This window comes from Neopsephotus bourkii, unplaced genomic scaffold (genome assembly GCF_033783945.1).
Source record: "Neopsephotus bourkii isolate Nb327-2 ecotype Australia unplaced genomic scaffold, CSIRO-AGI_Nbou_v1 NB_122, whole genome shotgun sequence".
Taxonomy (NCBI): domain Eukaryota; kingdom Metazoa; phylum Chordata; class Aves; order Psittaciformes; family Psittacidae; genus Neopsephotus; species Neopsephotus bourkii.
Genome location: NW_026900639.1, coordinates 1,181,127 through 1,197,830, shown reverse-complemented (window position 1 = coordinate 1,197,830; position 16,704 = coordinate 1,181,127). Strand labels below are relative to the sequence as shown.

The following is a 16,704-nucleotide window of genomic DNA, read 5'->3' as shown; positions in this document are numbered from 1 at the left end:
CAAAAATTTGCTCTGCCAGTGTCAAACTAAATCTTTGCAAGGTGTGTTGCCAAAATCTGTCCCGTCTTTTAGAGACAGGTTCATTAAGGCTGGGTTTCTTGACTTGCAACTAGCTGGTGACTGCAAAATGGTTGTGAAAAAAACCAGCAGAAATCCTGTGGACACAAATATTCCTGCCTGGGCAAACAGGAAAAACAAGCAAAATGTAAGAAAATGGAAATGCAAATGCACACTCAGAGCTACTGTTAGATTTGGTTTGGTTGTGAGCAGAAGCCACTGTGAAAAGAGTGCAGAAGTTGCTGGAAGAGTGTTTTCGAAACAGATAACCCTTTAGTTTGAACAAAAGACTTGAGACACTTTCTCTCATTTCATGTAATCATTGTCTTCTCTCAAAGTCACTGTTTTCTCCCTCCAGCAGGCAGGAGTGGAGCAGAATAAGGGCATATGTGAAGGTGTGTTTTACCTGACTTTCAGAATGTGATGTGGAGCAGGGAAAGTATGGAAGGACTAAGGAGTTTACACAGGCAAGGATGTCTTCAGTGACACTCAAGAATCTTTTAGAGAGGGTTGAGAGCAGAGATTACACATTTCATAGTGTGGGCCAGTCTTTCGGACCTTGGGAGAGCTGGAGGCAGATTCTTTCTCATCTGCAGACTGCCCATTATTTATTTGTCCATGCCTCCGATCATCATCTCCAAAACAGAGAGTAGTATGGCTTGACTGCACTGATTCGTTATTATGGGTAAGAGGACTAACAATAGTGCTCTGGCAGGTCTAAGTACTCAGGCAGTCTTGGCCAGCAGTGCAAAGAGAATTAGCATCATAATCTGCAAGGTGAGTAGATGCCATCTATGTGATTTTAAAAATGATCATAATTAATTCATTACCTCAATGGCTGTGCAGTAAATGGAATTTACTGTAGTCTGTCAGATTGCTTTCTCTTTAAAAGTCTCCTAAGAGTGAGCAACATATCCACCTCCAGCCTGACTCTCAGGATAAAGGTAATCCTGCTTGAGCATGGACACCCAGCAAATGGAAAGTGGAGTGCTTGCAGTCTGAAATATTTGAATCAGTACAGCTGACCACAGCCTAGAGATGCTTACTTACATCTTCACTGTATACCTCTTTTCCTCAGGTAGTGAACCTCAGGCAAATCCAGGAGGTATTCAAGCAGTTCAAACTGATTTTAAGGTAAGATATCCAAGGTTGATGCATATCACGGTAAGGTTCAAGAAATGCTACCAGGCTTTTGTCTGTGGTATCACACTTACAGTGGTATGGGTGAGTCATAGAATCCCAGACTGGTCTGGGTTGAAAGGGACCTTAAAGCTCATCCAGTTCCAACCCCTTGCCATGAGCAGGGACACCTTCCACTAGACCAGGTTGCTCTAAGCCCCATCCAACTGAGTCTTGAGCACTGCCAGGGATGGGGCAGCCACAGCTTCTCTGGGCAACCTGTGCCAGTGCCTCACCACCCTCACAGGGAAGAACTTCTTCCTCAGATCCCATCTAAATCTCCCCTCTTTCAGTTTAAAGCCATTTCCTCCTTGTAATGGAAAACACAATTCTGGACAAATTCTGCTGGCCTCTGCACAAGAAGACTATTTCCTCTAACTTCCATTGCTCATACATCATGTGCAAGGGCTCTCGCGGATGAACGTCACTGGTTAAAAATTCTTGGCAAATATACTATCACTGAGCATAAACTGTGTGGGATCCCTAATCATGGAGCATTGCACAAGGCACTCTGCAAACAGATCAAAAAAAAAAGCAGACCTTGATGAGGTGATGTAAAGTCATCTCACCACAGCAGCCTCAAGAAGCCATCAGGTTTACTTGGTTTTTGTAGAGATTGTGGCAAAGGTAGGTCACAAAACGATTGCAGGGGCATGATAAGAAGGTTCTGTGGCTGTTTCCAGAGAGGTGCTCTCTGATGTGTGGTGTGGGATGGGAGAAAGCAAGAAAGTGCCTGTTTGAAAATATCAGCAGTGGATGGTGAAAGTTGTTTCTTAGGCTGAAGGAAGGAAGGTGAATGACAGGCTCCTAAAAATGAGGACAAGCACCTTGCATGTCATGAAATAGAAGAGAACAAAGAAGAATAAGGGTATTAGGGCAACCCCTGCAGTCCCTGCCCCATCAAGCTGTGCGACCTGTCTGGGCAGTAGAGGTTGCAACTGACAGGCATGACAGTGGGATATTGCTGTAGAGAAGCTGCATGCCCTTGAGAAACTTGTGTGACCACAACTGTCTGCGGTACATCATCACACTGGGCAGTCAGGCTTTCCTTGGGACCTGAGAACAAAATGAGTTTCATGATAAAATTTTGCCTATTAGTTTTTTCTTAACTTGGGGCTCATTTTATTGTTCTGAAACAGTGGAGTTCAGTAGTTTTTAACTTGGAGATTCTTTAAGAATTTTCAGTCTTATATGGTGTATTTGAGTCTGCTGATAATGCTTTTAATGACTCAGTTTGAAAAATCACTAGGTTAAAGGAAGGGGATGGCACTGAATGGAGGTAACAGGGTTTGATCTGGACCACTAAAAGGTTATGCAGAATATTAAAAGAGCCATCAGAAAGCTTCTGTATGTACAAGGCCTAAAGGGAGTTTGTAGAAAATAGGAAGAGGAGAGTAAATAAAGGTTACAGTGGCTATGGAAAGAATGGAAGGAGCAAGGTGAGGTGTTTGGGAATGAGATCATAGGTAAAAAATTATTTTCTTTGGAAATCTGATATTGGCATTATTAAAGGTCTTGACATAAGAAATAATCCTCCTTGAACACAATGGTAAGAGGCTGTTTTCTCCCCTAGTCAACAGGAGTGTGAAGTGGAGGCGAGATTACGAAGCAAGTACGCTCTGATAGACAAAAATGACTTTGTTACTATTGCTGCTCTTCATAAGGTAATGACCAGTGCTCAAGCCTGGCCCAGAATCAATCTTAGAATTGGCTCCTTTGATGCTGTAACATGAATTGCCTCAAGTTCTCAACTTTTCCCTGTTGAAATACGAGGCTCAGAAATCAAAGAATCACCATAGAATCACAGAATGGTCTGGCTTGGATGGGACCTTAAAGCCCATCCAGTTCCAACCCCCTGCCATGAGCAGGGACACCTTCCACTAGACCAGGTTGCTCCACGCCTCATCCAGCCTGGCCTTGAACACTGCCAGGGATGGGGCAGCCAAAGCTTCTCTGGGCAGGCTGTGCCAGGGCCTCACCAGACTTCTGAGGGTACCTTTATTTCTTTTGGGACACTAGATCCAAGTTGTTCTCCCTCTAAGTGGCTGAAACATTCAGCATATGAATTTGAGGATGATTTTGGCCTTATTTTAGTTCTCACTTCTTTCTTACAGATGTGTTTCCCTGGAATACTTGCTAATGTGTACAGATTTTCATATTAATGTGTACAGATTTTCATATTAGATGATACAACAGGATGGAATAACTGTTGGGCAAGGGCTGTATAGCTTTCGTGGTATAGAAAGCTACCAATCTAATGGTTTCTGGTCCATGTTTTATTTTTTCCTGTTTCCAGGCAGGTGTATTTGATGTGGATGGCCATTTGGTGCATGAAGACGATGAGCAGGCTTTTGACACTAGCGCTGCTCCTTCACCCAGACGTGGTAGGAAGAAGAAATCCAGGAGGAATGGTGAGACATTCAGGTGGGTTAAGTAGCCAGACTGCTCTCTCTTTTCTCTGATAACGTGTCATCGCAGTGGCCAGGTTTGGTCAAGGTGTGATTGGCAGCAACCCATGGGGAAAGACAGACAAAGCTGGCTTAAACAAGTATGTAAAAGTTTTGTGGTTCCTCTAACGCTGTAAGGGTTTCTGGTGTCCTTATGGCCACCAGCCATACCCTTAGAAGGACATGGACCTGTTGGAGTGAGTGCAGAGGAAGCTTTTGGCCATGGGAGCAGTGGTAGAAACAGGCAATGCAGGGGACCTTACTTTTATAAATTGAAGGATCTTTTTCTGCTCACAGGGAAGAACTCCTTCCTCACATCTCAGTCTCCCCTCTGTCAGTTTAAAGCCATTCCCCCTTGTCCTATCCCTACCTGCCCTTGTCAAAAGCCCCTCTCCAGCTTTCTTGTTGGCCCCTTTAGGCACTGGAAGCTGCTCTAAGGTCCCTCTGGAGCCTTCTCTTCTCCAGGCTAAACAAGCCCAGCTCTCTCAGCCTGTCTCCATAGCAGAGGTGCTCCAGCCCTCAGAGCATGTTTGTGGCCTCCTCTGCATTCACTCCAACAGCTCCACATCCTTCTTATGTTGGTCCAAGTCCTTGTATTACAGAGGAGAGGAATTGCCAGGCATTAGTATCCACATGACACAGTGGGCTTCTCTTTTCAGTTCTGTTTTTTAGGGAGATGCAAGGAGATTTAGCAAACACTTTTCTGTATCCCTTTGAAGTCACACTGTCCCTTGCAGATAAGGCTGGTGGTGTTTGTGGAGGTGAGCTGAGGGAAAAGAACAGAGAGCTGGGGTTGATTTTGATGTGGGTTAGATCAAATCCTGGGGAATTTGGTTTGTAGGTTCCTCTGAAGGTAAAGAGGGTTATCCTGTTTGCAGGCATGCTTCACTCCAGACAGGGTGGGACTCTTGTGATCCTTCTCTAGAGATCTAGTCCAGCCTGTGCTATATTCTGTAGTATTTGCTACACAAGGCAATTTCTCAGCTCTAGGAGGTAAGGACTTGTGAGGAGAACAAAGCTGATCTTACCGCTTGTCAGTAGGTATTTCACTGCAGGCTTTTGTAGGAGCCTCATCAGACTGCTAGTGTGTTGAATCAGCAACGCTAGCACCCACAGCAAGATCTGGTTTCATGAAAAATTTGATTAATCTGGTTCACCTTTCCCCCCCTGTCAGGAAGGAAGGAACGAGGAGCAATCTTTCTTGGAAAGATGTGGAAGGGGATTTACCATCAAAAAGTCAGGTAGTGCCTTCCACCAAGGATTTGGATGGGAAAGAGGTACCAAGGGACCAGGGTACAGCAAATATTGATGCAGAGCTCTCAAAGCCACCTCCTGTGGAGGATTCCCAGCAGCCCAGGTAAGTTTTTCCTGTGAGGAAGAATATCCCGTTTGCCAGAGGTTTGTTTACACTGAAGTGATTGCATTGTGTTCACCTAGTACAACTATCTGCTTCAAAGTAAAGAGGAGGGATTCAGAGATCTTGCTTGCTTGGATTCATTAATACATTGTAGGACAGCAGTGATTGTAGGGACACCCTGTGTGCTGAATTATGTTGTTGGTTATGTTGTTATCTTCTCCATCTGCTTTGAGTGCTGCCCTGGCCAGTTGCTCTATTATGTTGCCTTGGCTAGCACGTCAAGGAAGGGGATTCTCTCCTTCTGTTCTGTTCTTGAGAGGCCCCACATGGAATATTGTGTCCAGCTCTGGGGCCCCAGCATGAGAAGGACATGGGGCTGTTGGAGCGAGTCCAGAAGAGGCCACAAAGATGCTCCGAGGGCTGGAGCACCTCTGTTATGAAGGCACACTGAGAGGGCTGGGCTTGTTCAGCCTGGAGAAGAGAAGGCTCGAGGGAGACCTTAGAGCAGTGCCTGAAGAGGCTGACAAGAAAGCTGGAGAGGAGCTTTTGACAAGGGCAGGTATGGACAGGACAAGGGGGAATGGCTTTAAACTGACAGAGGGGAGACTGAGATGAGATGTGAGGAAGTTCTTCCCTGTGAGGGTGGTGAGGCCCTGGCACAGGGTGCCCAGAGAAGCTGTGGCTGCCCCATCCCTGGCAGTGTTCAAGGCCAGGTTGGACGGGGCTTGGAGCAACCTGGCCTAGTGAAAGGTGTCCCTCCTCGTGGCAGGGGGCTGGAGCTGGATGAGCTTTAAGGTCCCTTCCAACCCAAACCAGCCTGGGATTCTATGATTAATTTGGAAGTCTTTGAAAATTGAAGCACTCTTTACCCTTCAGCTAATAGTAAAATTGCAGAAGCACCACATGTGCAGCCACAAAACCCCACATAGTCATGAAAATGGGTCAATAGCTGCACAGATCATGTCAGGACTTACCATATCAAAACAGAAGAGTGGAAAATGGCCAAAACTGGAGCAATGTGCCAACCAGCTGCTTGCAGCAAGACAAGAGTTTAGCATGGGAGGGCAGCACTGAATTGCATTTTGTTCTGGATGAGTGGATGGGGTGAAAAATGCTAAGGGTACCAAGACAAAGAACTCTTTCCAGGAGAATGGTCTCAACAGAGTGAGGTTGTTTAGCTCACAGGAGTTCAGCCAAGGCCCCCTACAAACCAGTTCAGGACACTGGTTTTCTCATCATCAACCATCTTTTCTTGCTGAGAGCTCTCAAGCGATGTAGCTCTTAAGTATTGTGAGCACCTGCATTGCCTGTGCTGTAGACAACCAGTCATTTCTCGTTCCTGCTGCCCAGGGAGAGCATCACAATGAAGCTGTTCCAGGAGTATTTACTCCTGAAGCACTTTAACATGTTATCATGTTCCTCCAAGACCTTTGCATCTGTTTTAGTATTAATCTTAAAGTCCCGTGGCTGGCAATGAAGGCTGCTGCTGCAGCTGTGTAAGGCACCCAGAGTTCTTCAGGTAGCTTGGTAGGTGGCTGTCAAAGCTGTAGCTGTGGCAGTCTGCCCAGTGGTGGTTGTTTACGTTGCCATGCCAGCAGTTTGACAGGGAAAGCTGTCTGATGCAGCCTTTGAGAAGTCTGAAAATGCCCTGAAGAGGTCAATCTGGGAAAGGCAGTAGCCAGACTTTTGCTTTGACCAGTCTGGACTGAGGAATGAAGAGACTTCTGGCTATCTTCTGCTGCCAGATCCAGCTTACACACCAAAACCAACCTTATACAGTACAGAGCAGCATCCACAGGAGTGTGATGTTCCCCTGAGGGCCTCTCCTTGTGCCTAGTGTGGTTTGTTTTGAACTAAGAGCTGGTGTTCATGGAAGCACATTTGCATCATAGAATCAAAGAGTGGTTGCCTGTTCTCCAGGCTGAACAAGCCCAGCTCTCTCACAGGAGAGGTGCTCCAGCCCTCAGAGCATCAAAGCCTTTTCATCACAGCCATTTCATAGAAAAGTTAGGATTGACTTGTGTCACTTTGAATTCAGTCTTTCTAAATAGGCAAGACTTCAAAGCCGTGGGTGGCAGCATTGTAGAGCCCATGCATCTATGGGGTTTGTTGGCAGAGGTGACTGTCTGCTCTGTGCTGGGAATCCAGCAAGGAAAGAGCAAAGGCATTTCTGTTTAACAAGTGGGAGGGATAGTAATTACCTGTTTTCTGAAAATTCAGACCATTAAAGGTCCACTTTCCAGGGGAGACTCAGTTCTGAGGCATCTCCTAAGGAATGTGGTTTCTATGTTAATAACTCTTTCTTCTGGGAATAGTACTGGGGTGCACGTATGAGGGTTGGTGCAGAGATGGTGCCAGGGTGCAGCTAGGACCTTTGAGGATCCTTTGAGGGCACCTTGGAATACCATCCTCAAACCTCAGCTATGGCAGCTATGGACTCTGTTGTGCTGCAGGGCAGAACTGACCTTCTCATGTCTCTGTGTCTTTTGTTTGAATTCTGCTGCAGCTCCCCTCCGCCCAAGCCAGCAGCATTTGAGATGTTTAAGGAGGAGCATGGAAGTGAGATCAACCGGATCTTTAAAGAGAACAAATGCATCCTACTTGACAGGAAAAAGAGAAGACATACAGTAACACAGAAGATCAACTCCATCAAGGTTGAGATGGAGAGCATCGAAAAGGCTCTGGAGGATCAGCAGCAGGAGCGGTGGCAGCAGGGTAAGTGGACACTAGCCAGCAAGAATCTGATAGAAGAGGGGAGCTGCTGGTTTCAAAGCAGTTCTGGTAGTGAGACCACTGGACCACCACTGCTGCCTGCCAGGGCAGGGCTTTATGCCCCTGCTCTGGAGTTGAGCTTGTGTTTTGCTACCTGAGTCCTCCACCCTTCATCTGCACCGAATCATGCTACTCAGGCTTTACACTGGTGAGGTGAGCTGCAGTCAGGTTGATTCGTCACCCCATACTGTGATGGATTAGGCAACATTCTGCTGACAAAAGCAGGTCAGCACAGAGCAGAAATCCTGGGTAGCACACCTGCCCTAACTGGTGGAAATGCATCTCCTATAGCTTCATTTCATCAGGCCCTGGCACAGGTTGCCCCGAGAAGCTGTGGCTGCCCCATCCCTGGCAGTTTTCAAGGCCAGGTTGGACAGGGCTTGGAGCAACCTGGCCTAGTGGAAGGTGTCCTTGCCCATGACAGAGGGTTGGAACGGGATGAGCTTTAAGGTCCCTTCCAACCCAAACCATTCCATGATTTATGAAAGTCAAAATCCCAAACGACAAGGTACTAGAGCAAAATACAGGGTAAGTGCCTTCCTATTTTGCTGTGGCAAGATGTTTGTTAGGTGAAATATGCCTGGATGAGACTAGGAAGTGTGTCAAGTTACATGCTCCCTGCAGCAGGGCTCCCAAGACTCAGTGCTGCTGCACTCTACAGAGGAGTGGAGAAGAAAAGCCTCTGAGCGAGGGGGGAAATCTGAAACAAATGGCTGTAGTAACAGAGCAGTCTAGAGTTCTCTGTGAGGAAGTAGCAATGGTGTTCCTTGCATGGGGGGAGGACAGCAAAATAACTCAGTTCTGTGAAACTACACCCTTAATGGATGCCAGGCAATTAGTGGGAAATAAGGGGAAATGAGGGACCAGTTTCATCTGCTGGTTTCCATTTCTCTTCCTCTAGAGAGAATCTTATCACCAGTGGGCCTTTTCCCATAGGGTCTGAAATATGCAAAGCTCTTCTGGATAAATGACAAGAAAATCAGATCAAAGCAAGGGTCTGTCTTTTCATGGCTTTTCTTGAGCCTTTGCTCTTTATGATGACTTTTACCAACTGGTGGTACATTGTGGATGCTGAAAACCACAGGAATAAACTGATTTGAGGGTAATAAAAACTGAGAGATGTTTATCAAAGGACAGTAGCACTGGCTTAAGTGTCCCTGAAGGGCTGACCAGCCCTTTGTCAGAAAAACCCTCACCATGGCTGCCCATGGGCTTTTTCTGTAGGAGGCGTAAAAGCCCTCTATGATACCCTCCAGGAGTCTGTCTTCCTGCAGAGCCTGGTCTCTCCTCTTCGTGAATCAAGGAATCTCAGAACGGTTTGGGTTGGAAAGGACCTTAAAGCTCATTCAGTTCCAACCCCTGCCACGGGCAGGGACACCTTCCACTAGACCAGGTTGCTCCAAGCCCCATCCAGCCCGGCCTTGAACACTGCCAGGGTTGGGGCAGCCACAGCTTCTCTGGGCAACCTGTGCCAGGGCCTCACCCCCCTCACAGGGAAGAACTTCTGCCTCAGATCCCATCTAAATCTCCCCTCTGTCAGTTTAAAGCCATTCCCCTTCGTCCTATTTCTACAGGCTCTTAAAAAAAGTCTGTCTCCAGCTTTCTTGTTAGCCTTTTAAGGTTTAACTGCATATGCCTCAGTTGAGGGAGGACTGGTGTCTGAGAGGGTTCAGGAGTTCAGCAGAGATTTCTGCTGCACACCACTGCAGCATTGTATTTGTAGTAAGCATGTCTAAGGAAATGTCAGTTGTGTGGTTAACCTCAGTATAACTGGGTAACTACTGTGTGGTTCAAAGTATAATGACTGTTCTTCATTCCTCTCCACCCTCATAAGAAACCTTAATTTCCTTTTCTTACCCTCCAGGAGAGTATGTTGATGAGAAAGGACACACCATAATTGATGAGAATGAGTTTTTACTCATCAGGAAGCTGAAGGAGCTGAAGGAAGAGTACAGGTCTAGTTATGCTGAACTGCAGGACCTGAAGGCAGAAATCGAGTACTGCCAGGATCTGGTGAACAAATGCCGGAAAAAACTCATCTCAGGTACTGCCTTGCCAGGGCAGTTTCCAAACGGTCTCCAGTTTAGGATCAGAATCACACAACGGTGTGGGTTAGAAGGGACCTTGAAGCTTGACTGCATTTGGACACTGAGCTGGATGATTTCATTTAGTCGAGGTGGTGGCTAAGGAACTGCACTGGGCCAGGGCTTTAGCCTGGACTACAGATGAGTCCTCTGTACCCCTGTGAGATTCAGGTTCCAGTGTTGCAGCATGGGTGCCTTGGCAGGAAGCAGAGAGTGATCATTTTAGCGTGTTCTTGATGAGCAGCACCCTCATAGGGACACGTCACACCTCTGCCGAGGGTGATGCATGCAGATTTCTGGTGCACTGCACTGCAGGCCGCTCCGTTTGAATCTGCTGTAACAGGATTGTAGTCCTGCTGTGTTTTGGATTTGTCCTGTCTGATGGAAGACAGTAGGTGTACAAATGCCAGATTCACAAACATTTGGATGCCATGCACACGGCAGCATTTGATTTTCTACAAACTTGCCAGAGCACAGCTTGTATCCATCAGTGCATCCCGTGCTGAAAAAATGCCTGGCTTATTCCAAGAGATAGGGACAAATCATACATGTGCAGAAACTTTGCCACTGGTTTCCGTTGGATCTGGGTTTGGTGCTTTTGCATGCTCCAGATATCTGCTGTTTGTTTAAGCACACAGGCAGGGACTCACTCAATATCTGGGTCATCCCTGAGCGAAGAGGTCATCTCAGAGCTAAAACCAGGGGACAAAGTCAGTGCTATTGCATCATGTCCACCGTGCTGCACAAGAGCAGGGCTCTGTGTTTAACCTTTATTTATCCTTCATGACTCCTGGCACAGAAAGCAGCTCAGTTCCAGGGGCACTCCTATGGAGCACAGCCCTCTTCAAGGTCTACAGGCTCTCCCACTCCATGGGGGAACGTGCCAGAGTTGTGGAGCAAAGCACAGCTGTTTCACAGCAGGTGTCTGGGAAATGCCCAGTATTAATAAGGACACAATTCCTGCTGTGTGTTATCACTGGCTATTACGGGATGGAGAAACCATTTGAAATTGAAATCTGAGCCCCAAATATGCTGACCCCTCAAAATGGCCAGCTCCGGGCAGGATGGCTCCAGGGCGCAGGAGCAGTGCCACCTTGCGGACAGCATCTTAGACTGCACAAGCCCGGAGAACTGTCCCCAAGGCCGGTAACCACGATCCGGCCACATCGCAGGCAGCAGGGACAGACAGCAGTTTTCTAAGCGCAGTCGATGTCAGCTAACAGTGCCCTGTCCTTTTAGGCTAACTTTCCTAATAGTTAAAGCTCAAGAATGCTCCATCCCTGGCGGTGTTCAAGGCCAGGTTGGACAGAGCCTTGGGTGACATGGTTTAGTGTGAGGTGTCCCTGCTCACAGCAGGGGCATTGGAACTAGATGATCTTAAGGTCCTTTTCAACCCTGACTATTCTATGATTCTATAAGATGTTGGGGTTCTGAGGTCCCCTCTGAATGTTTACGAGCACTGAGTCCTATCTGATTCATGGACAAAAGCAATATACCCCTGTCTTTTCCGTCATTAAAGCCCCTTGCTTTGCTTTGCAGAGTTTGAGATCTGGTACAACGAGTCCTTCCTTATCCCCAAGGATGTGCAGGAAGCTCTGAAGCCCGGTGGCAACATCAGACCTGGAATGATTCCCATAAACAGAGTCATGTGCCTGGTGAGTTTTCCTGGCAGCTCTGTTTATTCTCTTTGATAGCCGCACGTGGCATGGTAATGAGGGCACAACTAAGCCTGTGGGAGGAGGAGGAGGACATGGCATCTCTGCCTCCTTCTCAAGCAGAGTGGCTGGTATTGAAATGCTATCTGCTATGATGCAGAGAGCAACTATCTGGAGATACATCTTGCTTTCACATTAGCTTTACCATGAAGAGGCTAAAATAGGACACAGTGATTGAAGTACCCAGTCATCTGCTGACTATCAGGAATCAGGCACGCTGCCCAGAGGTGCAAGGGGTAGTTGGGAGGCTTGTTTCCAGTTGGTACAGCTAAACTATTGTGTTTTGTGTTGTGGCAACTGGTATATAGCCAGCCTTCTGTTTAGAAACCACAATTTTGGGGTGCTCAGGGTCTTTTGTCAGTTCTGACAAAGCACATTCCTCTTAAGCTTCTCATTTACCACACTTCTTTGCATTATCCTCCTCAGAAGTAATTCCAGGTTTTGTCCTTCATTGTTAAATGTCAGGCTCAAAACCCTCATGCTGTTTGACAGGAATGTGATGGCAGCTCCTCCACTCAGTCTGATGTGACCTGTTGGAGTGAGTCCAGAGGAGGCCACAAAGGTGCTTTGAGAGCTGGAGCACCTCTGCTATGGAGACAGGCTGAGAGAGCTGGGCTTGTTCAGCCTGGAGAAGAGAAGGCTCCAGGGAGACCTTAGAGCAGCTTCCAGTGCCTAAAGGGGCCAACAAGAAAGCTGGAGAGGGGCTTTTGACAAGGGCAGGTAGGGACAGGACAAGGGGGAATGGCTTTAAACTGACAGAGGGGAGACTGAGATGAGATCTGAGGCAGAAGTTCTTCCCTGTGAGGGTGGTGAGGCCCTGGCACAGGTTGCCCAGAGAAGCTGTGGCTGCCCCATCCCTGGCAGTGTTCAAGGCCAGGTTGGACGGGTCTTGGAGCAACCTGGTCTGGTGGAAGGTGTCCCTGCCTGTGGCAGGGGGTTGGAACTGGATGAACTTTAAAGTCCCTTCCAACCCAAACCATTCTGGGATTCTATGAGTCTATAACAAAAGAGTGAAATCCCACCCTGGCTGTAAGGGAGAATCAGCCCTTTGTAGGTGTAACCCATCTCCATTACTGCTGCTTAACTTCTGCAGATCGCAGAGAACAGCTACAGGGAACAGGTCATATGTCTGTCTCTCCCAGAAGCCCATCCCCATCAGGTGCAGGGGGCACCCACAGGTGTTTGGGAAAGAGAATAAGCAGGATGTGAGCTGTGTGACCCCTTTCCTAAATGCACAGACCCATTTTCCAATGTGTAGTGGCTTTTACTTTTTAGAAGGAAAACAGAAAAGGAACTCTTGTCTCCAGGTGTATGATTATTTTGGCTGTAAATATCAGTGAAATGTTTTCTTCTTCCCTTCTAGAAAGGTATGTGGTGCATTTCAAAGATCAGAGACAGGTTCTTCCCGTCCTACTGAATTAGTTTCCCTTGAGGGTATGAGTAACAAACATAATGTGGTGAAAAAAAAAGAAGTTATTTTGAGTTTACTTTTAAACAGAATGTTGTGATCTACTGACTGTGGAAGTTTTCAGATACAAATGCAGACCTGTACAGGAAAGAGCAAAAAACCAAACTCCAACCCTCCAGTGAGGTCAACAGGGAAACCCCAGCTGACTGCTTGGGTCCAGGATGTCCCTCTTTGGGGAAAAGAGGATCCATCACTAGTCACTTCTATTAACTGAAGTTACTCAATGTGCTCAGAAATAGTCCCTTAATGGCTTCCCGCCCTGTATTTCGTGTCATCACATCAGTTATAAACCCAAAGATGAATGAAGCACGCCTTCTAGCAATGTTCTGCAGCTGTGTCAAGTTGCTGATGTTACAGGCAGAAATCTTCAGGGGAAGGATAAACAGTATCCCTGCTAATGTGGCTCAGTGCCCTTTTACTGGGCAGTTCACTGCAGCTTCCCAGCATCACTGGCCCCACTGAGGCACTGGGAGGCAACCACTCAATTTTTCTCTGGAGGTTTGTTTCCTACTTAGAACCATTTCCCCTTTTCCAGGCCAGTTCTTCATTTGCTGTCCTAGCCCATTTCTCCAGGGTGTGCATCTTTTACTCTCAACTAGGTTCTATTTGGCCACCTGCCTTTTATCACGACAGAATTCCACTGTCGCCTTCTCGAGGCTACTCATGAATCACCACAGAAAGTGGCCTAAGCATCTGCTAGAACTATCCTCAAATATGTCATGAAAACATTATATACATGCTGGTAACTCAAAATAAATGTACTTAATTCAACCCATGTTCCTATTCTGTGTGCTTACACCTTCCAGAAGGTTCCCTGGAGAAATGAGGGCATGGACATCAGCTAGCTGGGATCAGTGAGGACCACACTGAAGCTCAGACTTCCTTCACACTGCAAGATTATTGTGCAGGGGAAGGGAGACTGTCCTGTGGGTAGTCACAGGCAGAGCATGGCTGTGTGAAGACAGCTGGAGGAACTCATTTGGGGCTTTACACTTCCAGGTGGATTTTGGCCAAAGTCCTGCCCAAATCTGCTCACCAAAGTCATAGGAAGAGGGGACCTCTCACTTCCGAGGCTTCAGAGACACTGGTGTATTGGCATTCAATGAGGCACTTGGGATCGGCTGACCCCTATGCCTCCAGATGTGTGTTTTTCACATGGAGTGGGGTCTGTCTGTCTGGTGGCAGGAGGAAGACGTTCAGGAGAGGTTTAAGCAGATGCAGGAGACAACGCTGCCGGCCTGCCCAGCTTCAGTCCCCTTCTACAAGGCGAAAATGAGGACTGATCAAAAGGTAATCTCAGGGGGTCCAGTTCCATGTACCCCTGCCAATGCGTGTTGGGAGAGCGATTCTGCGCCTCGCTGCCAGGTAGGGTGTAGGACTCCTCCAGAATGGATGTCATTTTGGCTGTAGCCTGTTGAAAGATGCTAGTCTGGTTCTGTAACTAAGCTCCTTGAAACGTTTTTTGGCTGATGGGCCCCATCCCATGCTGCTCTTATGCTAAAAACCAGTCCCAGCACCTCTCACCTGGAGTTCTTTCAGGGCTTACCATGAGATACCACCGAGGCCCTGAGCTTCAAAAAGATTAGGACAGTAACAGGGCTGCACATCACCATCAGTAAGGGTTTTTAAGGAACACATCTCGAAACCAGCTCTTCAGTGCTCATGAGGAACATTTCCCAGGGTTTCTTGTGCCCTCCTTTGAGCCTGCTGGGATCTGCCCCGGTAGGATGATGCTGGTGTGATGGGGCTTCTTTGGGCAGCTTTTTCCATCACCATTTGGGAAGACTGAGAAAGTGGGTTGGGGTTTGGTTTTTTTTGGGTTTGTTTTTTTTTTTTCAGGAATAAGTCTTTTACAGGTGGGAATTCTGCCCTGAAAACTGAGCTCACATTACTGATCCTTTTTTCTTTCCTGTTGCCAGCACGCTTACAACAAAACCATGTCATCCCTACAGCAAATGCGCAAGAAACCGGGGCTCATCCCAGCTGCTGGGAAGAATAAAACCATGTCGTTTCCGCACGTCACATAGCAGATTTGGGCTCAGCCTGGAACCCATAAGCAACACCAGCTCAAAAGATGCCTCATGTTCATACCCAAATAGATTTATGAACAATAAACAGTAGGAAAAACAACATCATCTAACTTTTATGCAGCTAGACTGACAGTTATTGGTAATTGAACCCCTGTTTAGACAGGCAGCAAGCCAGGGGTTCAAACAGCAACGCTTGTTTATGACACCCTCCCCACCCCAGTGCAGCAGGACTAGGGCATTTTTTGCCTACCACTTTCCAGGAAGGTGATTCAGATTCAGGGTGAGATCATGGTGCCCAGCAACTGGAAAGCTCCAGGGGATACTGTGCTGCTTAACCAGGCTACTGTTATCTTTGCCCATGAAGCAGAGTGTGCTGAAGGCCTGCTGGAAGTCCTCTTCTTCCTCAGAAGAGGTGGGAGGCTGCTTCCAGCTCGGCACATGGCAGGGGAGTCTGTGTACCAAATATCCAGCCAAAAGAATCTCATCTTCTCCTACTGCTGCCAACAGGCAGCCGTCGGGGTCAGCTCCCGTTGCTCCCCTCTGTGCCCATACCACAGGCTCTGAGGAGCAATATATGGACGTGGGCCCATACATACATATATATATATGCTGTGCTGGCTGCAGGCTTGGCCTAAAGGAGCTCCAGGGTCCGGCTTCTTCTTGGGTATTCCACTTCTTGACTCTTCAAGGAATAAAAAGAGTCAGCCGTGACTTTTGTGTCTACCATGTGTTTCGAGTGGCTCTTCGCCACCGCAGCTGATGGGTGCAGGGTCCGGTCTGCATTCGGAACTGCTGCAGGCAGGATTCGCTTCTTTATCCCTCTGGGAGGTTGTGGAACCCTGAGAACTTCAGAATTACTTGGGGAGCTTGAAGAATAACACCGAAGACCCCCAAATGCAGCACCTGTGATCTGTGGCTGTTAGCAACGCCCTGGCCAAAGGCTGGGAAATCACCAGGATTACTGGAAAAGCCACTGGCATGTGGCTTGGAGTGATTGGGCAATGCCGGCTGAGCCCCACTGAACGATGGGACAGAGGACAAAGAGCCCCTGCTGCTAGAACTGGCACCAGCCACAGCAGGAGCATCCCTGGATTCACACATCCCAGGTCAAAGGTTTTCCACATGCTGCCTCTCCGTTTACACGGAACTCTGGGAAATTAATTAGTCCAAGCTGTTTGATTTAATTTGTTGCAGCTCACTCCTGTTATGGCAACGGCACCTGCTCCCCAGGAGTGCTGTGGGTAACAGCCTAGAAATCCCCTTCTCGTGTAATTACCGATTTCCAAAGGCTTATCAAGCTTCTGGAAGTTCAACCCAGCCTGAACTTCCCAAGAAAACTCTTCCACACAAACTGAGCTCCATCCACCCTTCCTCTGCTTCCCTGCTGTGCTTCCACATGGATGCTGCTCCTGTCCCTGTGGGTCCCTGTGCCACTGCTGCCCACGCCATAGTCCCAAATCTGGGAAAAGAAAAAGAGGAAGAAATGTCAATATTGGGTGCTGCAAATGTAGTTTGGAGGCTCCTGTGTGAGCGGGAAGGTCCTCACACCCCAAAAGCAGGCAGGTATCCTCGGGTACTCTGGCACTGTCTCACTG

At 47.7% G+C, this 16,704-nt stretch overlaps 1 protein-coding gene across 3 annotated transcripts in view; it reads left to right on the top strand.

Annotated features, from left to right (window-relative positions):
* The window catches only part of KIF9 (kinesin family member 9), a 28,723-nt gene extending 13,096 nt beyond the window's left edge, over window positions 1-15,627 (top strand). For 2 of the 3 annotated variants that reach the window (XM_061365747.1, XM_061365739.1), the window contains 9 exons: window positions 1,136-1,191; window positions 2,810-2,900; window positions 3,533-3,660; window positions 4,858-5,040; window positions 7,547-7,755; window positions 9,677-9,856; window positions 11,436-11,551; window positions 14,265-14,369; window positions 14,999-15,627. In XM_061365747.1, coding sequence (XP_061221731.1) covers window positions 1,136-1,191; window positions 2,810-2,900; window positions 3,533-3,660; window positions 4,858-5,040; window positions 7,547-7,755; window positions 9,677-9,856; window positions 11,436-11,551; window positions 14,265-14,369; window positions 14,999-15,106 — 1,176 coding nt within the window. In that variant the 3' untranslated portion in view covers window positions 15,107-15,627. Of the gene's footprint in view, window positions 1-1,135; window positions 1,192-2,809; window positions 2,901-3,532; window positions 3,661-4,857; window positions 5,041-7,546; window positions 7,756-9,676; window positions 9,857-11,435; window positions 11,552-14,264; window positions 14,370-14,998 lie in introns of those variants that run through there. The other variant, XR_009727295.1, reaches the window with a different exon arrangement.
* The last annotated feature ends 1,077 nt before the right edge of the window (window positions 15,628-16,704 follow it).